Source organism: Quercus suber, unplaced genomic scaffold (genome assembly GCF_002906115.3).
Source record: "Quercus suber isolate HL8 unplaced genomic scaffold, Cork oak 2.0 scaffold_268, whole genome shotgun sequence".
Lineage (NCBI taxonomy): Eukaryota > Viridiplantae > Streptophyta > Magnoliopsida > Fagales > Fagaceae > Quercus > Quercus suber.
In genome coordinates this window covers 631,690-654,374 of record NW_027069724.1, presented here as the reverse complement: position 1 = coordinate 654,374, position 22,685 = coordinate 631,690, and the positions used below count along the sequence as shown (strand labels likewise).

Sequence of the window (22,685 nt, the reverse complement as noted above, 5' to 3'; positions counted from 1 at the left end):
GATACTGTGCCTTTTGCTCCAACATTGATTGAGGGTCCGTTTGGATATAGTTTATTGTTATTGAAAATTGATTGTTGCTCAAAACACTGTAGTAAAATAATTTTTAAATGTATGAATAGTATCGTGGGACCCATTTTTAATATTTTTAATACATGAACAGTATATGAACAGTGCACACACAGTACATGCACAGTATTTTTTTCTCCCAAAAGTAAATAAGTCCGGCTTAAAAAAAAAAAAAAAAAAAAAAACTGAAAACGCAACGCCACTTTGAGTGAAACAAAGTGCTATCCAAACCGGCACTAACTTGATTCTGAATTGGAGAAACCTTCTAGCAAGGCCATAGATGGCAAGACCTAAAACACATTTTAGAGAAAGCTACAATGTGCTGACTGTAGGACATGTTTGGCTCTTTCCACTTCTCTTGTTTTGCTTTTAAGCTTTTTATTTGAACTTTGTTACCATGCTTGATTCTTTTATTAAACATTATCCCATGTTCATAGCTAAAAAAAACATTGCCTTTCCCCTTTAGGGACAATTTATGGTCTTTTACCTTCAAATGTGTACCACATAATGCTACTTCCTTACTTAGAATCTACTGGCATGCACAGCACTATCATCATCAAATTTTGGTGCAACTTTCTTGCTTTTACGAAGGTAGCATCTTAGATTTCCCAATGCAGAGCCTATTTTACTTTCGAAGGGACAAGTAACAAACTTTTTAGGATACCCACAAAAAGATAAAAGGAAATAAAGGAAAAGAAAAAGAAAACTAAAGTGGAATGATGTTTATGTACTATAGGCTATAGCATTATCCTTCCTTAACATTCATTTCTTAAAACCAAAAAAAGATTTAATTTTAAAAGTGATTACATCCTAAGAGAGTATCTAAAAAAAGCAAAGTTACTGTCATTACATTTTAACAACAAACATGATTACCAATGTGGCTTAGTTCAAAAAATAATTACACATGTGAGTCATTTCTTGCACAATGAAGTTTGAGTAACTACTACTAACTGGGTCTTCTGGATAGACATAATTTAGCTGGGCTAGCCCCACGCCCTTGGCTACAATTAATGATTTATCTAGTTTGATTCTTTTTGTTTTTGGACCATGTAGTTGTTGCAACTGAAGTTTAATCAATGGCGTTTTATTAGGTCTTATTGATCATAATTGGTGCAACTAGGTAAATCCAAAGTAAATGGTAATGGAGTTGGATACCAATTATTTAATACAAATGAATGGTTGAGTCTTCAATTGACCCCTTAGCTCTATATGATTATTTATTTGACAGTTTTATAATCACTATCAAACAACAATGATGAGCTTTCATTGCCCTTCTTTTGGCCCAAACTCTCTCCACAGAGGACGTCGAGGCTCTGTTTACTTACGTGGTGCCATATCAAGTTTGTCGTTACATGCATCATTGGAATTATTTTTGAGGGCTTGGTTCCTCTTTCCATAAAGAAAGTACTTTTAAAATATAGTGCACACAATTCTATAAGCAACAATTCAGGGATTAGAAGCAGTAATACACAAGTAATGTGCAAGGTGCAATAGTTTTTTTTTTTTTGGGCAGCAAGAATTCTGCATTCTTGTCCTATCTTATAACCAAGAGTTGGATGAATTTTGCAAGGGAAATCACTACAGACCACCGAAGGGTGGCAGCCTGATGATTGAAGTCCCTTGAACCATCACCAGAATTGTGGTTCGAGTCGTGGCGCTTCAATTTAAATACTGTGCCCACATGGATAGCCTCAAGCAGCTTTAGTAGTACCACACCATAGAATTCAAGTTTAACTGGGTCAGGGCAATGATATTGCACTGTATGAGACCCTTTTTGTTCATCAGAAAAAAGGGGGAAATCACTGCAGGACAAGTGTCCAAACTCCTTTTTGGACGTGTCATTGTGAAACATAGCGGATAGCCCATTAATTTGGGCAGTCAATGAGACAGGCCCAGAACTTTCAAAGTGAATAAACAGGCCTGGGGCATCTCAACTGAAAAATGAAGTCTGGATTGCGTTGGCTAATACCCAATAGGCTCATAACAAACAAAACCAATCAGTAAATTGTTTAGTTGTTCAGAAGCCTAGACTTCACGTATGGTCCAAGCCCTTTCATTTCCCAGTTGGAGAAGAGGGGGTAATTTTGCAAAAGACTTTATACCATCTTGCCATGGTTCATCCTCAAACAGATGAAACAACCATTTGTGGCACAGCTAAATCATTCAGCAGCATCAAATGAGCCTCATTTGGAAACATGGGACCTATGCCAAGTCAAAATTACCTCGAAAATTGGGTTATCATGAAACCAGGAGGAGCTAACCACTTACCATTTAAGAAGGAAAAAAAAACTACTTCAGAGAACTTTATGGGAGAGGAGCCAAAAGAAAGAAGGAAAGCTTCCAATTTAACCAGACAAGGAGAGCTGATTGCTGTTAACCAATAACCCTATATTTTGATAGTTAGAATGCACCAGATTTGGACCAGACATTGCAGTCACCAGTTGCCAGGCCAAACTGGAGCCACCATTCAAAAGAAGTGTCACCCTTAATCTAACAACCGTTAACCAGCATTTATTGTGCCACCAACAACCTCACATCGCATTAAACGTGGTGGAGCCTGTCACCCTTTGGTCGACCTAAGGTGAGCTGCCTAGAAAGCTCCCCATGTCAATTGGCCCAAAGTGACAAGCACCATATCCCTTAAAAGCCTGAATCCATGGGACGGTTTAGGCAGGTAAAAGGCAAGGTCCCCAGCCATACGAAGGGATCTCATACTCTGGTAAAGGTATTAGGAAAAACTCTGAAAATTTTATTACTCATTCTTTCAAATTTTTAAACATTGACTTAACCATCAGAGTGGTTTCAACAGGCCTATCTCACGATAATAGATTTTCTTTGTCTTACAGTAACACTCAAATTAAGCAATCTGGACCGTCAACCTCCCTCGCATGATTTCTCCTACACAAGAATTCATCCACCACAGTTAAGTAAATTCCAACTACCTTCCCCTCTCCTCTACCCTCCTATCCTCGCCTCTCCCTCCATAGCCACAAACCCAAAATAGCTTGATCTTGAACAAGTGAATGAGTATCTGCAGGAGACATACAAATAGGCGACTGGTTTACAGCTACTAAAATCTCTAAAAAAACGAGAGATACCTCCCTGTGGCAACAAAGACCAATGGTTAATTAATGACAATTTCAAGTACTATGAATCATCCAGGTTTATTAATGCTGATAGCAAATAAACTGTGAATCATCCATTTGCACAGTAGAATCCCTGGTTTTGGTAATTGCCGCTCCCGACATGAATGTTAATTAAGCAAAAATGTTAAGAAGCCCCCATCACTGACAAACAATAAAGAAAAGAATCATTCTGAGCCTCAAAATATCAACCAACAGCAATAATGATTCCCTCGATGACCCGGTCATTAAGTTTACTGTATATACAAAGAATACATTAATTAAATGAATTGAGGATTAATGTGAGAACATAGCCCTAGCCCTTACAATCATTTTGCATAACCAGACATGCTACTCATTGCTACAACAGATGAGGGAATATGTACACAATCCCCTTCTCAATCTAGTCTTCCTAAAACTCAAAAGCTGGAAACTCTAATTTAAGCTTATCATTAATGTCAGCTTAAAAACTCTAAACAGGAGAAAGATTATAATAATGTATACACGCTGAGAAATCCAATGCGCCACAGAAACTGAGAAGAAAAAAAAAGTAAAGAGTCTTGCACATTACTACCAATAATATTAGACCACTGTTATGATACAAAAGAGTTCATTTTTAGCAATTTTTACCTTACATCAGACGCCATCACTAGGCTAATTTATCTTCACAATCTTTAGTCAGTTCACAGGCCGTTCTGTATAAAAAAAAAAATGTAATGTAAGTAATGACTAGTATAAACAGACATTTCTAGGTTTGGTCTACCATGTAGAGAAGATTACATATTACAGTTGCTGTTAAAGGCAGAATACATAAGAAAATAATAGTAAAAAATGCAAATTATACTCTTTTAAGTTTGACCAATATTCATTTCAGATATCTGACTTTACTTTTGTTCAATCAAGTCCTCTAAGTTGAAAATTTGATCAATTAAGGCCTCCCATCCACTTCTGTTGTTGTTAAGTGTCTAATTTTGATTTTTTTTTATTTTATATAGTTTCTTTATTCAAAAATTCCAAAAAATATTAAAAAAATATATATATATATAATATTTAAAAAAAAAAAAAACAGATCTAGGCAAGCAACAGGATCAAGAACCAAGTACAACCCCATAACCAAAACCAAAATAAAAGCAAGATAACAATTAAACTGTAGCATGGTGATGCCCAGGCTGTTTTCATACAAAGAGCACCCATGAGCAATTAAACTGGAGTAAATTCTAAAAAGGGAATACCCATTTGCACAAAACATGCCCCCTGTAACATTAACCCAACCCCAGGAGCCAATTTGGGTTATTTTTTATTTCAGGGATTTCACTTCCATCATTGTGGCAGATAAACAAATAGGTATAGGAGGTATAGGATAAGCAAAATATCAAAAAAAACTGATTCTCAATTCCACTTGGGTCTTTTCTATGTAAGCAAAACAAGAAAATCTTTTCCCAATCTTGTTGCTTCTTCCACGCCACCCAAATCTTTTTCTTTTCTTTTCTTTTTTCCTTTTTTTTTTTTTTTTCCTTATCAAAAAATTGTTCTTATTATTTTTTGAATTTTTGAATTAAATAAAAAAATTTAATTCAAAATTGGACACTTAACAGTAACTAGTTAATAGAAGTGGAATTTGCATTTTTGCCAAAATAATAATACCATTAAGACCGAGGTAATCTGAACACAAATGAAGAAAACCAAAATGCGCAGAGAGAGAGAGAGAGAGAGAGTAATGCAAGGCCACAGAAAAATATGAAGAAACAACAGCTTCTTGCTTAATTCATAAATGCAAATTTAGCTTGCTATTAAACAAACAAGGGATTGACAACAGTTCTGACTCTCTGAGTCTATAGGCTATGTTTTAACAGATAAGCTGGATATTAAGGATAGACTAGCTGGGACAAGAGCTAGCTGCAACAGATAAGGATCCAAACTAACTTTGATTATTGGAAATCTGGGATTGTGTATATGCATTTAGGCCTAAGGGGAGGAGAACAGTGTGGTTGATTACAAGGCTAATTACCATTACTGAAACATAAAGTTGAGGTGTATCATGAATACCGTGAGGGAGATTAGGAATCAAAATTGTGTAGTATGCTGCTGGGCAAGTGTTCATCAGAATTAATATTAAATATTATGTCATGGTGTTTTACCTCAAGCAACTGGACATCGTTAAGCCAAAGACCCCCCAAACTCTCTAACAAGAACCATTGAGAACAAGTAAATTATTCTATGCCACCTTCAGCCGGCTACCTTTATCGCACCCATTTCATCAATTTTTGAGCTTTTATGCTGCAATAAATTAGTGTTAATACACAGCTTAATTATAGCCAAATGATGGCCAAAATTATTCATATCATACGAGAAACAATGAAGTAGGATTGAAAGTAAAATAAAAACAAAATCATCCAAATTGCTAACGCTTCTTGTTTATATATATTACCTTACTTTTTTTGTGTCGGTGAATGTCATTAACGTCTTCATCTCCATCATGCTTCCTTTTCTGAGAAAAAATCCAGTAAATAGACTCAATTATGGGAAAACACTGAAACCTTAAATTAATTTTTCAATGAATAAACAAAGCAAGGCAAATTTTTTAAATTTGTCACAAACCATAGGGCTATTAATATTGAATGTCAATGGAAGATTGTAGGAATTAGAAGATTAGGATTAGCCTTTGTAGAAGACTTGGGAAATGGTGAAATAGGTTTAGGAATTAAGGGCTCACAGATTTAGTTACATGTGCAGGAAAATCAGAAAAATATTGCGGAAAGCAAAAAAATAATATCCACTAGCATCACACCAGCTGATTCCTAAAAACAACATTAAGTGAAGAAAGTGTCACACTTCGTAGGGGTTGAAAGAAACTCAAGACCAGCCATCAAAATTCTGATTATATGTCTAAAGATAATAAGAATCTCATTGTAAAGCTTATATACGCCTCCCAAAAAATTCTAATAACTCCAAATTTAGACCCTCAAAACAAACTAATCTAAATCACACTTTATTGCTCAATAAAATATAAATATAAGACCCCAAAATTCTTACTACTGGGATCCAAAAATAATAAAAATCTAAATTTCTGCAGTGCATTGAACAAAGAATTTTGGCCAGTAATTTCAATTTGGCTCCTATATAGAATCCGGACCACAATTTCAGATAAACTCAATTTTTAAGTTTGCTCTTCTGGGAGCTTCATGCCACTTTCTCCCCTGATTAGATAAACTTGAACTTGATTTTTGAGCTTTGATTCTTGTTCAGAGTGTTCACCATCGTGAACATGATGTTCAATTTTTTTCAATAAAAGTATGACTACCTATCAAAAAAGAGAATGATTTTTGAGCTCTGAAGTAATAGAGTTCCAAACTTCTTGAACAACACCACTGACATAGGATAAAAATTTTGGGCTGAAATTTTCTTTCTTTTCTTTATTGGTGTAAACCATGACAACACTAGAACGTCCTTCTTTTAATAGTAGCACTGAAATTTCCAGCAATTATAAAATCAACAACGTGAACCAACATTGCAAATTACACATTCTTAGCCTGTAGTGTAGGTTGAACTATTGAAATAGGCTTTCCCAACTCTTTTTTTTTTTTTGTTTCCATCTATCACCCTTTTAATTCTTCTTGACAACTCTTCGTAGCAACAAGAAAGAAGGATCTTGGATCTAGGATCTTGGATCTTGAACTCTTACCGAACAAAATGTCTTCCTTTGCTTCAACTTTATCCTCTTCTATAATTCTTGAATATTGTTAGAGATGTATTTGACATGAAAGAAATATTCTGTGGCTGAACTATCAGTTTCCTTTGCTCCAACAGCCAGTTTGACCTCTGTTTCTTTGCTCTCATGTCTAAACTCATCTTTGTCAATCAATTGAGGGGCTTCACCTTTTTGAAAATTTCATCCATATAAAATTTCATCAGAAAGTCACCTAGGCATTTCAACTTGTTGATTATGTTCTTTTGCTGCTTCTCCTGCTCACTGTTTAGGCTTGCAAACTGCAGCTTTCTTCACTTGATACTTAGATCTCAAAACCCTTATGATTCTTTCCCACATGAAAGCTGTATCAATACCTTCTTAGAGATCAGAAAATTGCATGGTCGAAATCTCCTTTTGAATTCTAGATCTTAGCCCGGGCTACAATGATGCATTGTAAGAGTTGAGGATGTTTTTAAAGAGAAAAACTGTTTCAAGACAGATGTCAGGAGAGACTTTATGATAAGATGGTTAGTTTTCACAAGGTAATTTATCAATGATTGATTGTGCTAGTTTGTTTGATGAGTTATCTCATGGTGGCATAACCAGAACCCTGACCAATTCGTGCAGGATAACAGCAAAGATTCTATGATTTAGAAAATCTGTTAGGGCTTGTTAAAGATGAATTTGGTGTCTTTCAACCAATATTTATTGGGTAAATGGCTTTGGAATTTTGCCAAAGAGAAGTATGCTCTTTGCAGGAAAATAGTGGAGAAAAAAATATAATTGTGAGTGGGGTGGTTGGTGCTTGAGGGTGGGCTGGGGTCATTACGGTGTATGTTGTGGAAGGATATTAGAAAGGGTTGGGGCAAACTTTCCAGATTCATCAATTTTAAGGTTGGTAGTGGTACTAATGTTCAGTTTTGGCAAGACAAGTAGTGTGGAGATAGGTTTCTTGAGGAAGCATTTCCAGATTGGCGAACTACTTGTGTTGGAATGCAGGCAACTTTCAGTGGGATGTTGCTTTTATTAGAGCCTTTCAACATTGGAAATTGATTTTGTTAACCAATTTCTTCAACCTCATTTATCAGTAAGATTAGAAGGTGGGCTGAAGAACAGATCTGCAGGATGCTAACAAGAAACACATCAAAATCCTACTTTAGAGTCTTTAATGTTGGAGGTGTGCATTCTTTTCCATGGGAAAGCATTTGGAATATTAAAGTCCCTACTAAGGTGGTTTTTTTTATTATTCTTTATATGGAAAGCTGCTTTATGGAAAATTCTCACGTTAGATAACTAATGAAGAAGAAACATAATTGTTATTGACTGGTATTGCATGTGTATAAGAAGGATGGAGAGACAATGGACCATTTAATCTACATCGTGATATTGCCAGAGAATTATGATCCCTAGTGTTCTGCTTACTTGGGATGAAGTGGGCTATGCCTGATATGGTAGTTGATTGACATGTTGGAAGGGGTGGTTTGCTAGGCACCATAGCAGTGATATTTGGAAAGTGATCCCTTTACGCATAACATGAACCATCCGATGAGAACGAAATAAACTGATGTTTGAAGGAATTGAACTACCTACGATGATCTTACATTTTCCCTGTATGAGTGGATGACTTTGTTAAGTGATCATTTATTCTCTAATATGCTTGACATTCTTGAATGTTGTAATTTTTGTTGATTTGTGGTGCCCCTGAAGTAGATGTCCTGTGTACTGGATGATGCATTTTCTAGTCTAGAGTTTTAATAATATTTATTACTTAGCTATCAAAAAGATTCAAGAATTGGCGAAATTGGTTTGGGAATTAAGGGCATATACAGATTTGGTCACACTTGCTAGAAAATATGAAACATAGGGTGGAAATAAGAAAATAATTACTGGCATAAAATGAGTAGGTTCCTAGGAATCACTCCTGATGAAGAAGGCCCCATGTTTTCTAGACTTTCAGTTAAAACTCAAGACCAGCTGTCAAAATTGTGTTACTTGACAATGATAATAAGAGTCTCATTACAAAGCAATATGAGCCTCTCGTATAATTCTAACAACTCTCAATCTTGACCTTAAAACAAACTAATCTGGACCACACATTATTACTAAACAAAATGTAAATAAAAGACACAGAAATCCCTGCTACTTCGACTCACAAATAATTAAAAACCAAAATTTCAGCACTGCTGTGAACAATGCCACTATAGTGTATTGAATTTTGGAGAAAAATCATGTTATAGGTTTATTTGATTAACCCTAACACCAGTTCTATTATACTCAAATAATGATATGCAAATTACAGGTGTACCCTCACAAGGTACCTAGGCTCCAAGAGGCCTATGTGCTTAAGTGCGCTTGATGCCTTTACCAACATTGGGAACATCATTAATTGTCTCTCCATTTTTGGGATCCTTCCTTTTTTTTTTTTGATAAGTAATTTTTATAAATGATCCGAGCACAATCTAGACATCCGTCTTTGAGAAACTGTTGGAAACTTATCCTCCCAATCTGCAGAAAACAAGAATCTATCCAGCCTAGCCTTCGAAACAACTTCTCTAGAATTTGACCAAGTAAAAGTACCCCTTGCAATGGCAGATCAATGAGACCCTGTTCTGAAATAAATTAGAAAACTCCCGCATAGCAGCAGTGAAAGAAGTAGACCCCAATCGTTCAGAAGGGAACCTAACCACATTAAAGTCACCACCCACACACCATGGGACACTCCACCAACTATTCAATCCACAAAGTTCCTCCCATAAGAACCTCCTGTCTCGGTGTAAATTAGGACCATAAACACCAGTAAACGCCCAAACAAACTGATCTGACACACTTGCAAACTTACAAGAAACTGAAAATCTCCCCACTGCCTCCTCCATTTTATTCACTACCCGAGTGTCCCACATCACTAACACCCCACCCGAAGCTCCACAAGAACCTAAATAAGACCAGTCAACATGTTGGCCACCCCACAAACTACGAATCACCGCTCTATTAATCAGCCCCATTTTGGTTTCTTGAAGACAAACCACATCTGCCCCCATTTTCTAATCAAATTTCTAACCCTGAGTCTTTTATCATGCTCATTCAACCCTCTAACGTTCCAAGAAATAATCTTCACACTCATTGATAAAGCACAACAGCCCTCTCAGTACTTGAACTCCTTGCTTTATTTGGATCATACTCAACATTCAAGGAAGACAACAAATTCTTCAACTCCCTCTGCCCTTTCTGGCCTGACTTGACCAACTTCGTTTGATCACCCACCACAAGTTTCTGTTTATCTTTCTTTCTAGCCTCCAAGGCTAATAACAATCCTGTAATCTGTTCCTCAAAACCTTCTAGTGAAGTGCCCACCGATTTCTTAAAAGCCTTTATCCTATTGGTTACCCATTGTGATAGTTGACAATTATCCACACTTTCCTTACACCCAATCTCCTTCACATGACTAGACACCAACTCCAACGGACCTTCAGTGGCCAAAGGTACCACAACCAATGGCTCATCACCTCTCTCACCATATCTCAAACTTTCATCAAATTTCCACAACTCCGTCTCTGTCCCAGGATCCATAGACGAAGACTCTACTAGCCCCTCACCCTCATCTGCCCAACTAACCCTCTGTCCTGCATTAGTAATCGAAGCATTACCTGGTACACACTCGCCCTCCAAACTTGAGCAGACTGACATACAATCTGGAGATCGATACAATGACAATGGAAGCACTAATTGTCTACCATCACGCAATTGTATCATCCAGTCTTTGGAATTACCCCAAGTCTTATCCAAGTCTCCAACCAACTCCCTAATAGTGGGCCAGGTAGATGAACTCCCTCAGAATCAGAATCATAATATGTAGTGGCTGAACCTTCCGAACCCACACAATCCTCTTCCCCTCTTTCGTTGCCACCTGAGAAGTCAAAGACACTTGTGCCGACAACATCGGGTCACTATAGGCTATTACCGATTCACTGGATGCCTGGACCGCCCCTACTGGCTTGACTGGCATTGTGTAAGATTGAGTATGAAGTCTCGGACCACCAAAATTATCGGCACCCATCACTACCGGAGCAATAATAGAGGACATCATGGCCGAGGACACCACCGGCACCGACATCGACCCACTCAGGTCATTGGTCGCCGATACCGGGTCATGGGATGCATGCGCCACTTCCTCTGATCCTATCGGCACAGTGGATGATGGAGCGAAATGGGTCGGTCTGTGCTGAGCTCCCTCACCTGCCACTTCCGTCGCTGCTACGAAAGAGCTCATGTCTGAGATCACCATCGGCGACACCGCAAGCATCACCGCTGTAGTGGGCGAGTCATTGGAGCTCTCAACTTTCTTCGAGTCAGTGGTTTCACTTCTACTTAGGCTCGGAATAGCTAAACAGTTCTGATGAGAAGTCTCCAGAACGTTAAGGCCACTAACAGAACTTTCTCCAGCCTCAAAGTTACATGGGCTTGACAGACCCAGGCCCAAAATAGACTCATTATTTCCCAGATGACCCACTGCCTTACTCAAAGTTACTTGGGCTTTGTGAGTGCATGGGCCCAGCCCCACGGTTTTATTCTGAACTTTATTACTCTCTTTTTCTACCCAGCTGCCAGCTAATTTACCTCTTTTAACTCTATCCCAGGAAACCCGCCTCTTTCCAAACTCATTAACATCCACAATCAGCCCTCTCCCTAGCCAACGTGACTTCCTATTATCATGCAACTTTCCAAACTCAACAAATTTTGAATTCGAATTAAACTTCAAAGGAATATTGAGCTGACTTACTTCCGGGATTTTCTCCTCAAAAATCTCCTTACCATTAATACCACCTTCCCCACCCTTACCACCACCCACGGCTGCCAGGGGAAAACTACTGGCCTGAGTTTCATACACTACTACCTGTGTGCTAGAATTATCTCTTGGAGGCTCCAAAATATTCTCCACGACACCATCCTTGACCTTCTCTTTGATACAAGGCTGCTGAACAGGCTTCAACCTTGCCTGCACTGGAGCTTTGACAGCTTCCACATAGGACCTGGCAGTACGATTTTTTGGAACCTGCTTATACTTGTATGGTACAAAATTCAGTCCACCCAAAGCATATTGGGAAGGTTCCAATATTCTTCTTAATTCAATCCCAAAAGTTCTCCATCCTCCTTGTGACTTACCGGCAGGAATAATAATAGTTCTTCGCAGCCCCCCTACCTTAAGCTCTGTCACAGATAAGAACTGTCCAAACGAGTTGGACCCCCGTTGCAAAGTGTAAGCGGTATCGCCATCCCTGAACGTGAAAAATTGCTTCGGATTAACCCCTATCACGGTGTGTTCCAAACTCCTCATCACCCAAAGCGCTGCACTCTTACCCATGAAAACCGATTGCATGTAATATTTTCCTCGCTCAAAAATCTTAAGGGAATAAAAGTTCCCTCCTTCCTCCACCACCAACTGAAATAACTTAGATTCAATAAAAAAACTTCTAAATCCACCCATACTAAACCAAGAAAACAACACAACACAGGATTTATGACTAATTCAAGGTAGCCGGGCCTTCATAGCATTACTAATTCAAGGGAAAAAAATTAGAGAGAGAGTAGAACACTAACTGGCCAGCTTCTAGCTACAAACTCTTAGCTTAAAAAAAAAAAGGAAAGTTACAGAAAATGATAGTTGGATAGGAAGGATCCTAAAAATTACTTATCAAAAAAAAAANTCGACATGAAAGAAATATTCTGTGGCTGAACTATCAGTTTCCTTTGCTCCAACAGCCAGTTTGACCTCTGTTTCTTTGCTCTCATGTCTAAACTCATCTTTGTCAATCAATTGAGGGGCTTCACCTTTTTGAAAATTTCATCCATTTAAAATTTCATCAGAAAGTCACCTAGGCATTTCAACTTGTTGATTATGTTCTTTTGCTGCTTCTCCTGCTCACTGTTTAGGCTTGCAAACTGCAGCTTTCTTCACTTGATACTTAGATCTCAAAACCCTTATGATTCTTTCCCACATGAAAGCTGTATCAATACCTTCTTAGAGATCAGAAAATTGCATGGTCGAAATCTCCTTTTGAATTCTAGATCTTAGCCCAGGTTACAATGATGCATTGTAAGAGTTGAGGATGTTTTTAAAGAGAAAAACTGTTTCAAGACAGATGTCAGGAGAGACTTTATGATAAGATGGTTAGTTTTCACAAGGTAATTTATCAATGATTGATTGTGCTAGTTTGTTTGATGAGTTATCTCATGGTGGCATAACCAGAACCCTGACCAATTCGTGCAGGATAACAGCAAAGATTCTATGATTTAGAAAATCTGTTAGGGCTTGTTAAAGATGAATTTGGTGTCTTTCAACCAATATTTATTGGGTAAATGGCTTTGGAATTTTGCCAAAGAGAAGTATGCTCTTTGCAGGAAAATAGTGGAGAAAAAAATATAATTGTGAGTGGGGTGGTTGGTGCTTGAGGGTGGGCTGGGGTCATTACGGTGTATGTTGTGGAAGGATATTAGAAAGGGTTGGGGCAAACTTTCCAGATTCATCAATTTTAAGGTTGGTAGTGGTACTACTTATCAAAAAAGAAAAAGGTTGGTAGTGGTACTAATGTTCAGTTTTGGCAAGACAAGTAGTGTGGAGATAGGTTTCTTGAGGAAGCATTTCCAGATTGGCGAACTACTTGTGTTGGAATGCAGGCAACTTTCAGTGGGATGTTGCTTTTATTAGAGCCTTTCAACATTGGAAATTGATTTTGTTAACCAATTTCTTCAACCTCATTTATCAGTAAGATTAGAAGGTGGGCTGAAGAACAGATCTGCAGGATGCTAACAAGAAACACATCAAAATCCTACTTTAGAGTCTTTAATGTTGGAGGTGTGCATTCTTTTCCATGGGAAAGCATTTGGAATATTAAAGTCCCTACTAAGGTGGTTTTTTTTATTATTCTTTATATGGAAAGCTGCTTTATGGAAAATTCTCACGTTAGATAACTAATGAAGAAGAAACATAATTGTTGTTGACTGGTATTGCATGTGTATAAGAAGGATGGAGAGACAATGGACCATTTAATCTACATCGTGATATTGCCAGAGAATTATGATCCCTAGTGTTCTGCTTACTTGGGATGAAGTGGGCTATGCCTGATATGGTAGTTGATTGACATGTTGGAAGGGGTGGTTTGCTAGGCACCATAGCAGTGATATTTGGAAAGTGATCCCTTTACGCATAACATGAACCATCCGATGAGAACGAAATAAACTGATGTTTGAAGGAATTGAACTACCTACGATGATCTTACATTTTCCCTGTATGAGTGGATGACTTTGTTAAGTGATCATTTATTCTCTAATATGCTTGACATTCTTGAATGTTGTAATTTTTGTTGATTTGTGGTGCCCCTGAAGTAGATGTCCTGTGTACTGGATGATGCATTTTCTAGTCTAGAGTTTTAATAATATTTTTTACTTAGCTATCAAAAAGATTCAAGAATTGGTGAAATTGGTTTGGGAATTAAGGGCATATACAGATTTGGTCACACTTGCTAGAAAATATGAAACATAGGGTGGAAATAAGAAAATAATTACTGGCATAAAATGAGTAGGTTCCTAGGAATCACTCCTGATGAAGAAGGCCCCATGTTTTCTAGACTTTCAGTTAAAACTCAAGACCAGCTGTCAAAATTGTGTTACTTGACAATGATAATAAGAGTCTCATTACAAAGCAATATGAGCCTCTCGTATAATTCTAACAACTCTCAATCTTGACCTTAAAACAAACTAATCTGGACCACACATTATTACTAAACAAAATGTAAATAAAAGACACAGAAATCCCTGCTACTTCGACTCACAAATAATTAAAAACCAAAATTTCAGCACTGCTGTGAACAATGCCACTATAGTGTATTGAATTTTGGAGAAAAATCATGTTATAGGTTTATTTGATTAACCCTAACACCAGTTCTATTATACTCAAATAATGATATGCAAATTACAGGTGTACCCTCACAAGGACTTGACCGTTGTTCTTTTGTTTCTTGATTTGTGCCCCCATAGTACATCCCCAATGTACTCGGTTTGGCAATTTTTCTATTATTAATAATATTCTTACGTTATTTATCAAAAAAAAAAGGTGTACCCTCACAAGGGTAAAAAATAGCAAACTTAGTGCCCTCGACCATGTATTCTAACCTAATGCCATGAACACTACATTTCAACTGACAACTTCAATTCAACTTCTATGTAGAACCCAGAAAATTAATTTTGATTAATCTTGATATTAAAGTCCACTCTTATGGGAGCTTGTTGCCACCAGCATTAGTTATCTAACCTTAAATTGGACAGAAAATAGTAGTTTATAACTAACTATAGCCGATTGTTTAACTTTAAAGGCTGAAAAAGAGAAGGCCATTTGATAGTTTAAAAAAACTTGTTGACTATATTTACCCAGTAGATTTTCACAGCATTCCCATTTTTCTCAAATTGTCCCAAATGTTCAAGAATACATAGTTACAAGAGAGATTTAGCCAACCTTTTCATGGTGTTTCTTTGAGTGATCAGCACTAGAATCATGATGCCCACTTCTATCCTTCTTCTTCTCCTTATCCTTATCTTTATCTTTATCTTTACTTTTGTCTTTATGACGGTGCTTGCGCCTCTTATGCTCTTTATCCTTATCCTTATCCTTATCCTTATCTTTGTCTTTGCGCTTTTTATGCTTCTTGTCCTTGGACTCACTTTTTGATTTCCCTGCAATGGTAGGGATCCCCTTCTCTGCCTAAAGACAGCAAAAGAAATAAGATCAGCATTTAAAAAACAGATGTAACCCATTACAGGACCATATTAACTCTGGGAACCAACCACATCACAGGGATTCTCATCCAAATATAAGAAACTATCTTAAAGCACCAAAAGTATTTCAAGGCAATGGATTTCTTACAAGGGGCAAATCAACGGGAGCAGTTTCCCTTAATTGAAAGGCTTCTTTCAGAATATCAAGATCAAATGGTTGTATCCGTGTACTAGTATCTCTGGAATAAGATGCGTTCTGAATAAGCTGATCCAATTGCATCCCTTCTCCTTTTCTGATATCTGTGTCTCCCACAACATGGTGAAGATAATGTGTGTCTGAAATTGACAAAGGAAGTGATCTCTTGCAGAAGAAATCATGGTGTGGCAACAACTTGTAGTGATTTATGAGATCTACAGCACCAGTCAGTTCCCTTGGTCCTAAAGCCCAAATAGTACAGCATGTCATCCAAAAGGAGGGGGAAAAGAACCCCAAAAAAAAAGGTGCAAAGTGAAAAGGCCAACAAACTTAACAACAAGGCAAAAAGTAACTGAAAACAGAATTAGATCATTTGACATCAATCAAATGTTCCCAAAAGATGAGGCAAATACATGCATTAGATTTCCTTTGTTTCAGAATGCAATATTTTATGAAATTAATTTCCTGTATTTTCCTATGTTTGATGCAACTGAAATTGATTATCAAAGGAAAATTTTTGCATATTCAACAGAAAATTATAACCAAAGAAGTAAAAAATAGCTTATGATTACATGCCCCCTCCCCACTCTAACACCCCCCACCCACTCTAACCACCACTACCTACCAACTTTTTGTGGGCTTCTGTTTTTTTTTTTTTTTTTTTTAAGTAATGGTAAGTTACACATGAACCTATTGGGCATTAAACCCATAACCTCACCTTCCACAATGCTCTTACAAGGGAATGAGGTGCCATTTAAGCTAGAGTTTCAGATTTTTGGTACCAAAAAAAAAAAAAAAAAAAAAAAAAACTAGAAAATTATTTTCAGGATACCAATTACTGGAAGATAAAACAATTTCCCTGGAAATATTTCATAATGAAACCACTTCTGCAGGAATATGTTTGATGTTGAAAAAAGCAGAGCCCAAAGGCAAGGTATATGAAGCTGAAAAGCATGAACAGATAGTTTAAGCCATCTTATAATCCAAATTTACACCACATTAAACTTTTCCTGCATGTTAAAGAAAAAAAATAAAATCCCACTGTCCTGAACTGTCCGAACTATTTACAGGATACACAGGCAGCACCAAATTTTTATATCTAGTATCTTCTGTTCCAACCCTCCTGCACTTTAAGCAAAATGCACTAAAGAATCAACTTATCTAGAATTTTCCATGTTATACATAGCAAGCATATTTCCCTTTTCTTAGAGAGAGAAAACAGGTTTTTACTAAAATCTTATAATTCATAAAGTTAAAAACTTTCAACCATTGGTAATTGCAGCAACATTTGTCAACCAATACCAGAAGGTGCAATGCATTTCCTTAAAAAGTTTAATTTAGTTAACTAGTGAAATTACTTAGAAGTTACTAGATTTTTTTTTTGCTAGGTAAACAACTGTGTTAATCAATAGAATAATGTTTTAATGTATCTGTAAGTGTGTGTGTGTGTGTGTGTGTGTGTGTGTGAGAGAGAGAGAGAGAGAGAGACAGAGACAGAGACAGAGAATAAACATGTTCCCAAGAAACAAAATCATATAGTTGGTATTAGGTTCAAGCAACACAAACTGTCTCCATCATAGATCCCAACAAACCAAGTATTATGCAAGTCTCACAATTTAAAAATTTAGCAAAAGTGCAAAACCCTGTGAAGTCCTGCCTAACGGACACGACTATACACAGATGTGGAAACACACATAAATAGGCAAGCTTTTCCATGCATGATGCCACCAAAGGCACATGTGTAATGTTTCCAAACCTACATCTAGAGGAAAAAGATAATATCCCTGGCCCAATCCTTGTCTTGCATGTATTGCCACACCAAGACAGTTCTAAGATGTCACAAGGCTCTCTATCATTGGCAGAGCCAGGATTTGCAGGGAGAGGGGTGCAAAATTTATAACTAACATAGATATCTTCATACACCCACAGACATACATAGATAGACATTATACACTAGCACAACACACACACATTATATGTAGAACACTTAAGAGTTAAGACCAATTTGTAAAATGCCACTCATGTGTATACTAAGTGGTATTATATTCTTAGAAAACCCATAAAAATAACAAATTATTACATAAATAATTTAAGATCTTTAACACTTTTGAAAAATAATAGTAATTTTTTTCTCCTGTTATAAATTTTTCTTCTATATTTTGCTGCTGCTTCTTTTTTTCCCCATATCCTTCTTTTACTTGTGAACCTTAAAAAACATTAATAAAATATGAAAGATTTTCTTCTTTTTTTCAAAGGCATATAAAAAATGCATGAAAAATATAGAAAATATAGTATAAAAGAGGAATTTTTGGTGGGGCCAGGAGGCAATTGCCCCCCTCAAACCTCTTGGCTCCACCATTATGCCCCATATATAAAATCCATGGATCATGTACAAATTTCTCTCTTTTTTTCTTCTTCCTTATTCACCCTGTTTAAACTGTGTATATGTGGGCATATGCATGCTTCTGTGACTGATACAGGAAGATACCTGATCTCATATTTGATTTTTTTTTTTTTTTTTGCTTTTTGAATTTGGGCTTTAACATTACTGAGGATTTTATGGGATGTAATTGTAGCTTGATTTACTCCTTAAAGCCTATTTATAAGAGACTCCAAAAATAGTTTTGAGCAGTACATTTTGAATAAAAATCTTGGTATTAGAGTTTTCTCTACAGCTTGGTGGTGATGACAAGTATCCTCAGGTGGTGAAGCCAAGCATTTTCTTTCTTTCTTTCTTTTTTCATCTATTTTTTAGTTCTGCAAACCCATTCTGCATCAGTGTCTGGGTGGGTGTTTGGGTAAGGAAGGCCAACACCCCATAAAGAAGAAAAGGCTCAAAATTATACAAATAATCTAACGTCAAGTTTAAACAAAATTGCAGATAGCCCTTCTTCACTATTCATTAATGTTCATTGCAGAATTAGTAAAGTCAAACAGTTTCCAAGTGAATCAAATTGAAATGAATAAATACTTTATATGTTAGCACAAGTGCACATGCAAAATGCATATTACCAACACAAAATGAGAAATAAGATATATTACATTAATACACAAGAATATTTTTTATAAGTACATTAACACATAAGAAATAACATGCTTAGTTCTGTTAATAATTGTTGACTTCTATGAGTAACCCTATAATAATTAAATGAAGGATGGTCATCTAACACTATGCAAGATAAGAGGTCATAAGCAGAAAAATAATCGCTACGTGTAGATATTGCAATGTCCCCATACAGAGTTTTCCTATACACAAGACCAAATTAACAAATACGATACCAAATCCAGATTCAGTCAAACAAGTGTTTCAAGGAAATAAAACAGATTAAGACAAACAACAAAGAAAACATATATAATAAATCTTTACCTCTTCCAAAATTCTTGCCTTCAGGATCCATGTGTCAATGTTTCACAAAACAGTGGACCATTATCAACTGCAGTTTGCCACAACCATCAAAATCAATAGAATCTCTACTCTAAAAATTGTAGAAAGAACATGAATAGGTCTCTAGTCTCTACAATACTATAGCAGAAACTAAGCATATACATTTTTTTTTTTTTGAGAAGGAACTAAGCATATACATTAAATGGTCTATTTCTAAATACTATAGCAGAAACTAAGCATATACATTTTTTTTTTTTTTGGAGAAGGAACTAAGCATATACATTAAATGGTCTATTTCTGTCATAAGGGAACTCAAAACATGTCTTTTCTTATGTGTTAGAAATGGAATTCTCTATGTACACGTCCATGGTCACCTATTACTTTAAGTACTATTAGATGTCCACCAGTCATACTACACAAACTTTTAATATGGAGAGAGAAAAATCGCCTATCAAAAGACTTTTTTCAATCTCCATTCTCCCATCCACACTTTAAATATTGACATCACTGTTTGCTAATTACTACTTTGTCAACAAAGATGTTCAATGTAGTTAAAAGCAAGGCTGGCACTTGCCTAGGTGCCTGGGCGAGGCCAACAGGATGGATAACTTTAACGGTGCACTCCACACTGACCTTCTGACTGAAATGAGTGCTATGGTTCAGGCAACAGGAACTAGGCTGCTAGCAAGCAGCTCATTAAAATAACCTGTTGTTAAAGGTACTTTAATCATAAAATTCAAGCAGTCCCACACTCCACTTAAACTAAACCAGGGTTCTGACAATCAAGTATCTCCTTTCTAAAAAAAGGGAAAATTAATAATAAGACCCACATAATTTAAGCCTGTCCATAACAATGTAAGCCCTCACTCAAAACTTAAAATTTAAGAAAGATATTGTTGTGCTTCTCTATGGGGGTCTCAATAATAAAGCTGTGTCCTACAAATCATAACAATCTCTCTTTTAATTGATTCAATTCCCAGGGAATACATTTTTTTCCAGTTCATTTCAATATAATGCAAAATGAAAAGAATGGTTTTAAGGATGATAAATATGCTTAATTTATTATTTTTGACTGTAATTACATGCATGCACCCAATGAGTCTTTAACCCACTACCTCACCCTCCACCTTACTTTTACAAAGAGAGGAGGTGTCATATGAACTAGATCTCATTGGCATAAATATACCTATTGTAAGTTTAAGTTCATTAGATTATATTGTACTTATAACATCCAAATAATGGTAGTAATGATTAATATGTTCATATTAAGTTAAAGTTCACTAGACTATATTCTAGTTACAAGTCGATGAACTTTGGCTCAAATGGCACTTACTCCTTCAAATGAGAATAGAGGGAGAGATCTAACATAAAATGCGTGTGGTATAAATTTCCATATATTGATTTTTATTGTACTTTCATGTGTATCAACTACTTTGGATATTGGTGAATTTCTTAGCTTGCACAAGCACCCTATAGCTGCCTAGCACCTCAGGCAACTATGAATCTAGTGCCTTGAGGGCATCTTTCCTTAAAGTTTTAGTTCCAACTTATTTTAAGGAAACTAAAAAGAAATGACGAAAAATAAAAGCCAAATTTTAAAATGATAAGGCTTTTGACTCACTCTAATTGAGTGTTTAAAACACAAGATTTTCATCAACATTGTTTTTTTGATAGGTAATAAGAGTGATATTATTGATAAAAGAAAAAAAAGTACAAGGTGTTCATGATGATAAACACAAAAGGAAAACAGCAACATACCACAGAAAGACAAAAATCAAGAGACTATTCTAAGAGAAAAAAGGAACTCTATGATGGAAGAACAGTCCAAAAAGCACCAACACCAAGATCAAGCAAAAAGAGCTCGCTGGCACAAATCTATTTTCATCAACATACACTAGTGGGCCAATATTCACTAACTCTTTTCATTTGGCTTTCCATTTCTAGTGATAATCTCAATGATTGCATTAATCCTTCTCATAAAGTGCACAATTATCAAAATGGGAATCGAAAACAAGAATAGAGCACTAGAAAAGTAAACCCTAGAAATCATATTTCCAAGATATGCACGAAGCAAATAACGGATGTCACAGCTTGAACCCCCTAGTTCACATAGGGTCCAATGTCCACAATCACAGCCTAAGCCTTCCAAATGGTCAAGGCAGACCTAAACCAGTAAAGGGCAGTCCCCAAATTCCACTTAAAGCCCGCCAAAAACTATAATATCTCAACTACATAGCTATCCCAAAGAAAACATAGATCAGTTTTGCAAACTAATCCCACTCGAGCTTTATCAATCCCCAACAGTGCAAAACCAGATTCCACATGCATCACTAAACACTAAACAGCCCCAAGTGCCAGCTTTTTGCACAGAAAGTCCAAATTAATCTACTTAGACTCGGTCACAGATGCCCTTTCCATGACCAGTCACTAAACTTGAGTAAATCAAAGTTCCAGCACTAAAAGCCCTAGAGTTGATTTAGTAAAATCAAACTTTAATGCACCCCAATTGCAACTTGACTAAGTAATTTAATGCACTACAACTTCATTTCAAAATTAGGGTCCATAAACCCCAACAAGGTTTAAAATTTTCCAAATCCTTACAAGCCCACGAAAAAAAAACCTAAAAAATCAATGTCTCCATTATCAAATTACATATATTTATCACCAAAAAAAAAGTTCAATCCCACAATTCCTAAGAAAACCCAGAAAAAGACAAAGGGGGGCATTTCAAGTCTTGTTCAAATTTCCATGATTTTAGCACATATCCAAAAACCCATAAAAATTCAAAAACCAAAATGGGGACTTGGGGGCCCTACCAACTTCAACAAAATGAAATCTTCATGGGTTTCGCATATTAATACACAAAAATCAAGAATTGGTCATAACCCAAGTATTTAAATCAAGAACTAAAACCAAAAGTTGTTTGCTTTTTTCTGAGTATCATTATTATTTACCGTGACTTTTCCAGTAGACGCCGAGCCAATAAGAGTTGAGGGGGCCTTCGTTGAATATTCCGGCGGCTGGCCGGAAAAGAATTGCCGGAGGTTGCTGGAAGTGGCGGCCGGCCGGCCAAGTGACTGAGTGAGTGAATGAGAGAGAGAGAGAGAGAGAGAGAGAGAGGCGTGTGGGTAGCGGTTTGGGTCAAAACTCGAGACTCGAGCGTGGCAAGAAGAATAGCTTAGACAGAGCGAGAGAGAGAGAAAGAGAGTGAAGAAAAAGAAACCAACGATATTATAAGTACCACTTTCTTCTAATAGATCTCATTGTTTTTCTTAGGTTTTTTTTTTTATTTGTTTTTTTTATTTATTTTACTAACAAGGTTGTCCAAAGTTCTATGAGACCTTAATTTTTTTTTTTTTTTTTTTATGAACAAGACCTTAATTATTTTTTATTCAATTGCGAGTAAACTAAATATTTGGCTAAGAGTTTTGAGTTCCAGATTTCATAAATCTCATGAGAATT

At 36.4% G+C, this 22,685-nt stretch overlaps 1 protein-coding gene across 6 annotated transcripts; it reads right to left on the bottom strand.

Annotated features, from left to right (window-relative positions):
• Positions 1-2,794: 2,794 nt before the first annotated feature.
• LOC111984787 (mediator of RNA polymerase II transcription subunit 19a) lies at positions 2,795-22,450 on the bottom strand. Of its 6 annotated transcripts, none has more exons than XM_065781489.1 (8): positions 22,178-22,448; positions 19,206-19,272; positions 15,791-16,080; positions 15,383-15,628; positions 5,617-5,676; positions 5,327-5,465; positions 3,819-3,883; positions 2,795-3,168 (listed from the first exon to the last, which is right to left on the bottom strand). In XM_065781489.1, exons 2-6 carry the CDS (start codon positions 19,234-19,236, stop codon positions 5,415-5,417), a joined length of 678 nt encoding a protein of 225 aa, XP_065637561.1. In that variant the 5' UTR covers positions 19,237-19,272; positions 22,178-22,448; the 3' UTR covers positions 2,795-3,168; positions 3,819-3,883; positions 5,327-5,414. The 6 variants fall into 6 exon arrangements, with proteins under 6 accessions (XP_065637561.1, XP_065637559.1, XP_065637560.1 ...); XM_065781487.1 differs by having other exon boundaries at positions 2,795-3,097; XM_065781488.1 differs by lacking the exon at positions 2,795-3,168 and adding an exon at positions 3,290-3,445.
• Positions 22,451-22,685: the final 235 nt, after the last annotated feature.

Bases quoted from the DNA above. Each gene is read 5' to 3' on its own strand.
- LOC111984787 (XM_065781489.1), bottom strand. From the start codon at position 19,236: ATGGATCCTGAAGGCAAGAATTTTGGAAGAG. The intron at 15,629-15,790 runs GTAAGAAATCCA...TGCTGTCTTTAG, and splicing joins CTCCCGTTGATTTGCCCCTT to GCAGAGAAGGGGATCCCTAC. The intron at 5,677-15,382 runs GTTGGCTAAATC...ATTTTTTCTCAG, and splicing joins CAAAGAAACACCATGAAAAG to AAAAGGAAGCATGATGGAGA.